General features: G+C 40.2%; 1 protein-coding gene across 2 annotated transcripts in view; it reads left to right on the top strand.

Annotated features, from left to right (window-relative positions):
• The window catches only part of dvl1a (dishevelled segment polarity protein 1a), a 30265-nt gene that overhangs the window by 9855 nt on the left and 14275 nt on the right, over positions 1 to 6135 (top strand). For both annotated transcript variants that reach the window (XM_030767094.1, XM_030767093.1), the window contains exon 4: positions 2935 to 3053. In XM_030767094.1, coding sequence (XP_030622954.1) covers positions 2935 to 3053 — 119 coding nt within the window. The remainder of the gene's footprint in view (positions 1 to 2934; positions 3054 to 6135) is intronic.

Genomic DNA, 6135 nt, shown 5'->3' with positions numbered 1-6135 from the left:
TGATCAGTATCTAAACATTGTTAAAACTTTAACTCTGAGTTCAAATTTTATGTTTTAAAAATTAGGTTTATGGGCCTATAACTGTATTCAGATTAATTTCAGAATGGATCGGTGCAGTCGTGTATTTAATGTTTGCTATTGTGCTTTTATAACGTCAACATCATGATAGCAACACAATGCTGCTGACCTGAATTTAAATATATCCCTTTAGCATTATTCCTCACCTGTGGAACCAATTAGCTGGGCTGTTTCACGCTATGAAATGCCCTCCTTCTCATTATATTTTCAAATGTTTGACTGGGAGTCATAGGCTATGTTCACACTGTCAGTCCAAATCGGATTTATGTGCATATCCAATTGGAATCCAATCAGCAAGTCTGAACAGCCAAAAATCACATGAGATCCGATTTTTACAAATCTGTTTCAAACCACATTCGTATGTGATTTGAAAACTGATTCAAATTGCATTTTTGCAAATCCGGATTTCAGGTGTTTTCTTTTTATGTTTGTGACTTTTGACGCCACGTAAAGGTGACGTGCACATCACACATACAGGAAACACACCAGTTTTGTAGCAGAGGGAGCCATTGATGAGCGGTTGTAGGTCACTGGACAATGATACGGGCGGTGACGGCTGCACGAAATAAACCGGCAAGCCTCCTCCGTCTCTGACACTGTCTCATTATGCACCGCGACTCCACGTTGCCATGTTGTAAATAAGCAAAACCCATTTCATTATCCTCCACTTTCGGATAAGACCAAAAATGAGGATAGCCACCCGGACGCACAGATCAGATCTGATCACTTGCAATATATAATGTGAACAGTCAGTCAGGAAGATCGGATTCTGATCGGATAGGCAAAAAATCGGATTTGGACTGACAGTGTGAACCTAGCCATATATCTATTTCTCAATCTCAATGATCAGCCGCTCTTTGCACGCCTCATCCACTTTGAAAGTTTGAATGTAATGAATTTAAATTTTCATGGCCTCATTATTGTGTTTCAAAGCTTTCGTGCATGGTGCCCAAAATTACATGAAGGAGTTAGCGCCACACAATCCAAACAAGTCTTTTGTTAACAACCAGTGCAAAAACTGTTACCACTACTGTGAACACAGAACACTTTGTGGTTTAAAGTGACCTCTTTGCGAACTAATTATGAGTGACATTGTTTACTAACATGATGGTTGCTAAGCAATAATTGTTTAAGGAAAAGGAAAATGTTTAAATGTACAAATATATGTTGGGTAAACTGAAAACTGCCCTTTACTATGTAGAATAAACGCCAAGAAATACATGATGTGGCGTTAGCTTCTGCTCACTGACATGCGTCATAGGCCGCCATTGTGTGTGTGTGACTTTTATGGAAATGAATAGGAGAGGGGTTCTCACGCACGTCACACAGCGTTAAACGTTAAATGTCATATGTGAAGTGTAAAGCGAAATGTCAGTTTCCTGTCAGAAGAGGGAGACATGAGCACACTTCTTTATGCCGTAGAGCTGTTTCTGAACTCCTGTCCTGCAGACATCTGCTGGACTGCGCATTATGGCCAACAGTATGCCTGGTCCTCAAAGCCCCGGAAAGACTAATTAAACAGTAGATGAATCAGTTGTCATAGCGCTGCGCTACAACAAAAGCATGCGGTCTTGTTGGTTTCCACCGCTGGAGAGAAGATTTTAGGAGAGGGGGAAATCTGAAATGATGAAGACAGATGACTCACAATCAAAGACTGTCTCATCAGTCATGTAAATGCTGACAATGCAAAAAAAAAAAACCTTTGATTTAGTAAAACAACTCACAGTAGACTTGTTTTCAGCCACCATTGACATGGTTAGTCAAATCCCTTTTATTCTTTCTCTTTCTCATTGATCAACAGTCCTTCCTCTCTTGACTCATAAAATTATTGCTGGAACCCCTCCATCCATATTTCTGAAAATACCGCTCTGGAATTCTTAAACTTTAACTGCAACAACAAAAACGAAACAAAACAAATACCAGAAATACAGCAAAATTGGCTTGACCTGAAATTACAAATAGTTCCTCACTGCAGCATAGTTTACCTTCTGAGGAACTGATTTTCAAAAGAAGCAGACATGGAGTAAACACAGTGGAGATAGAGTTCACTTTTGAGGGGTTGTAGGAGAAGTTCTGTAAACTGTGAGAGACATTCGGTCAACTGTAATTTCAGATTTTTTTTTTTTTTTTTTTTTTTGCTTTTTTTTCCTTGAGAAACTTTGTTGGACTTTCTAGACAGATGTGTACTTTTTAAACACAATTCTTATACAATATGTTTTCAACACAGGCCTTGACTTTGAATGTGTATCTGTGTATAACTCTGTGTGTGTATGTGTGTGTGTGTGTGTGTGTGTGTGTGTGTGTGTGTGTGTGTGTGTGTGTGTGTGTGTGCGTGTTTGTGTGTCTGTGTGTACGTTTGTGGAGGTGTATCGTCAGTCAGAGAGACAAAGCTGGGTTCTCACCAGCTTCAGGTTTCTGTGTTGCCTGAGGCAAGAGCATTCCACCAGCTCTGATCAAATATCCAGCCCCAGAGCATATCCATAGATACCACTCTCCTACCCCATACACCCCATCTTACTTTCTCAGGCCCTGTGGTCCATACCCCACACCTGCAGAACTAGTCTAACCTTTCTCAACCTCACCACAGGCACCATCAGGGCTTTTAGGGGGCTTCATCAAACAGAACTCTCTAAAGTTTGGCGATCATTAATGTCAAGTGGTAAAAATGCACAGTCATATATCATATACACCCTCTAACGATGAGAACTAACATTTTGGCAATGAGAAGTGAAAGTGAATGCAGTGAAAATTTGAGACTCACTCGTACAGGTTTCTAACAGCGTGATTGTGGTCTATGAGAGTTTTGGATTATGACTCTGCATTAATGGACATGTTTTGTGTGTGTTTGTGTTGCAGTGCCAATGCTGTAAACAGTCGGGATGGTTTGGACACAGAAACGGGTACAGAGTCTCTCCTTAGCCAGCGTAGAGAGAGAGAGCGAGAACGCGCCCGCAGAAGGGCACGAGAGACTGAGTGTGAGTTTATAATGAACGCGCAGACATCCAAACACAAACACATATTGTGTGTCTTCATACAGGTTTAAATGTACATACCGTGGAATCAATGGAAATTTTTTTGAAACAAAATTTGAGGGGGAGGTTGGAGAGCAGGTTGGAGAGTGTTTTTTTTTTTTTGTCTAGCTGTCGATATTGCAAGGCAGGCAGAACACTGACGCATTCCAGAAACTATGCATAGTTATTAAAAAAAAAAAAACTAAAAGCAAAGGCAGTAAGTTAATGAATCAATAGTCCAAAATGGTTTTAACATGTGACCTAGAGAGCCTAAAGGGGTTTCTTTCATACAGTGGTGCTTTTCTCATTTCCTAATTGGGGTTTGCTTTTGTGGTTGTGGCAGATTATCCATCTGACGTTTTTAAGGCTGCGATATCTCAAGTCCTGCATTGTTATGAGAGAGGCGGTACATGAGAATGCTCTACAATGTAATGATGTATTTCTCTTTGAAACTCAGGAAGTCCTCTTGATTTTTCATTTTTGTATTTGTTTTTCTCATGATTCAGTTATAGATGTTTTCATTGATGTTTGTTGTATGTTTGTTTCTTATTTCCTTGATGACTCATGGTAATTTTATACCAGTGTAACACATATGGTCGTAAGGTCAGTATGGTTGTAAGGTCAAGGAAATTCCCATCAGCAAAAACCACTGAGTGCTCTTGACCACTCAGCTTTCCTCTCATGTGAAAAGAAAGGATGTCTCTTTTTCCAAGCTGAGTTTGGCTTGATTAGTAAGAAGTGAGTAACGTCCAGCTGTAGTTTGTATTATCTATGCTGTCTCAGCTAAGTGTTGTCAGACAAGCATGCTTTTCTTTCAAACTTTCCTTGCAGTATCATATATCCTACATACATGTTTTTCTCACCCAGTTAGTTCATGTTCATAGCAAGTGCTTTTCTATACTGTGTAACCCTCATTAAAGGACCCACTCTGCCACCCGTAACACAGTTTTAGATAAGACAATAATTCTTTGATCTTTTGCTTCATTCTTCCTGCTGTTTGCGCCTCATTAGTGAGACATTCATTAATTACACTGGCTTCATTAACAGCAACAGATTTAGTGTCAGTGAGGGAGATGGATAGTGGTTTTATGAAATTGTGTCTGTGTGTGTGTGTGTGAGTGTGTGTATTTAAGAGGCATAGTCTTTTTGGTGCTTAATTTATCCAGTATCCATCCGGTCTGAGTAAGAACCCAGAAAGACAGAGCAGAATTTCTGTAAAGCTGCCCCTGAGAGGATATAGAACGGATGAGATCTGTGTCAGATCCCTGAGCTCTCCCTCGCAAATATTCACGTCAATAAAGGAACTCCAGCCTGCCCACAAATCCACACTGATTAAATTAAAGAGATAGAGAGCACTACTTGTCTAACTGAAACAGGATTTGATTTGATTTGAAGCTACTGAGCTGAATTTGACCTTCGTCGTAAGTGGAGCTTGTTGTTGAATAGGAGAGTTCATTGGAGTAAAGCTAGCACAGTTTTGCCCTCTCATCTGTGTGAATGTATGAATAATTCAGGCCTGGTTAATGTTTGAGACTGGACAGGTGTGAGGCCCACGGGTAGCAAGTGCGAATGAGAGAGGATCTGTTTCCAGGCCCGAGGCGATAATCTATTAGCCATGCTGAGCCGTTAAGAGAGAGAAAAGCGCGTCTTATCTCCGGTTGCTCCTCTGAGGCATTTTATCAAGCGTACCGATGAACCTTGACTGTACCCTTAAAATGACTTGTTCTCTTCATTTTAGTGTCTGTTTTGGCCTCCGGTCAAGACAAGATACACATTTAAATATAGATTTCAGATTCGACATATCTTTTGCCTTCTGTTTGATTTAAACGCGTTGACCGAGAGAACGATGTATTGTAGGCTACTAATTATGGGTCTTAAACCTTCGAGATTAAAATCGCTTTGAATAAATTTTGGGTCCATATTTTCACACCTTGTAAATGACTGGTTAGATGTCGACTTTATTTGTTTCATTATAACTATTGTTTTTCCTCAGCATCCGAATAAAGGGCTTAAAATTCGGATGCTGTGTTAGTGTATAGGAACTGAAATTGCGGGTATTTTGCCCATTGCTGTAGGCAAACTTAAAGTCGTAAATCAGTTCCAGTGGCGAATGCTGCACCTGTGCGGTGTTTGATTGAATGTCCCATAGTCACGCCTTCGTTCAAATTCAGGGCATCCCAGTGCAAGTTTTCAGGTGGTCTTCTCCACTATAAACCTAAGTGTGGACATGTTTGTGACAGACAATATAACGGTGTTCCTGCACAGTTTGGGCTAAGTGTGTGTGTGAACGTGAATTATGAATTTGTTGATGCTCTGAGTAGCATACCGTGGGGTTGTGATATCGCTGTCCGCTGAAGCGAAGGTAAGGAAAACGCATTGCACTGTCATTGTAGGAAGAGATAACATCGGTCTATTGCCATATATGTTTCGATCCACAAACATTTAACTAGAACGGTTGAATCGTCTGATACCTTTTTAAAATCTAGGTTTTTTTTACTGTACTGTTCAGTGCATTCCCTTGAATTTCTGTACAAAAGTGTTGATCGAGACGATGTCGCTAGACAGTCATTTCTCGCGCTAATCTTCCCCATAGAACTGATAAATTACATGACCGGACTCAGTGCTATTTTAATCCCTTGAGTCAGGCTCATACTGTTTTTGCAAAGGGAACAAAAGCTGAACTTTGGTGCGCAAGTTTTTCCGTGCGCTCATTTGTGACTATGCAGTAAAGAATGCGAGTAGGTTTCGTCGAATGTGGACGGTTTTCAGTTAAACATTCTCCACGAGCACATTTTATCCTCCACAACAACTTTACTGTTGCAAATTTAGACTGTGTTTTTGCTATTTAAAATAGCCATTTCATTTTTGTCTGTTAAGGAGCGCTAGTACTCTTCATAATAAGCAAACATTCTGAAGTACAAGCTCCAATTGCTACAGTGAAAGCCATATGTCCTTGTCTTAATGCTTTGTGAAACACTAACTGGATCTGCCTCACCTTTTCCTTCCCATTATTATCTTTGCAACAGTTAAAAAATGGAGACAGCTG

Source organism: Chanos chanos, chromosome 3 (assembly GCF_902362185.1).
Source record: "Chanos chanos chromosome 3, fChaCha1.1, whole genome shotgun sequence".
Taxonomy (NCBI): domain Eukaryota; kingdom Metazoa; phylum Chordata; class Actinopteri; order Gonorynchiformes; family Chanidae; genus Chanos; species Chanos chanos.
This window is presented reverse-complemented; position numbering and strand designations above follow the sequence as displayed.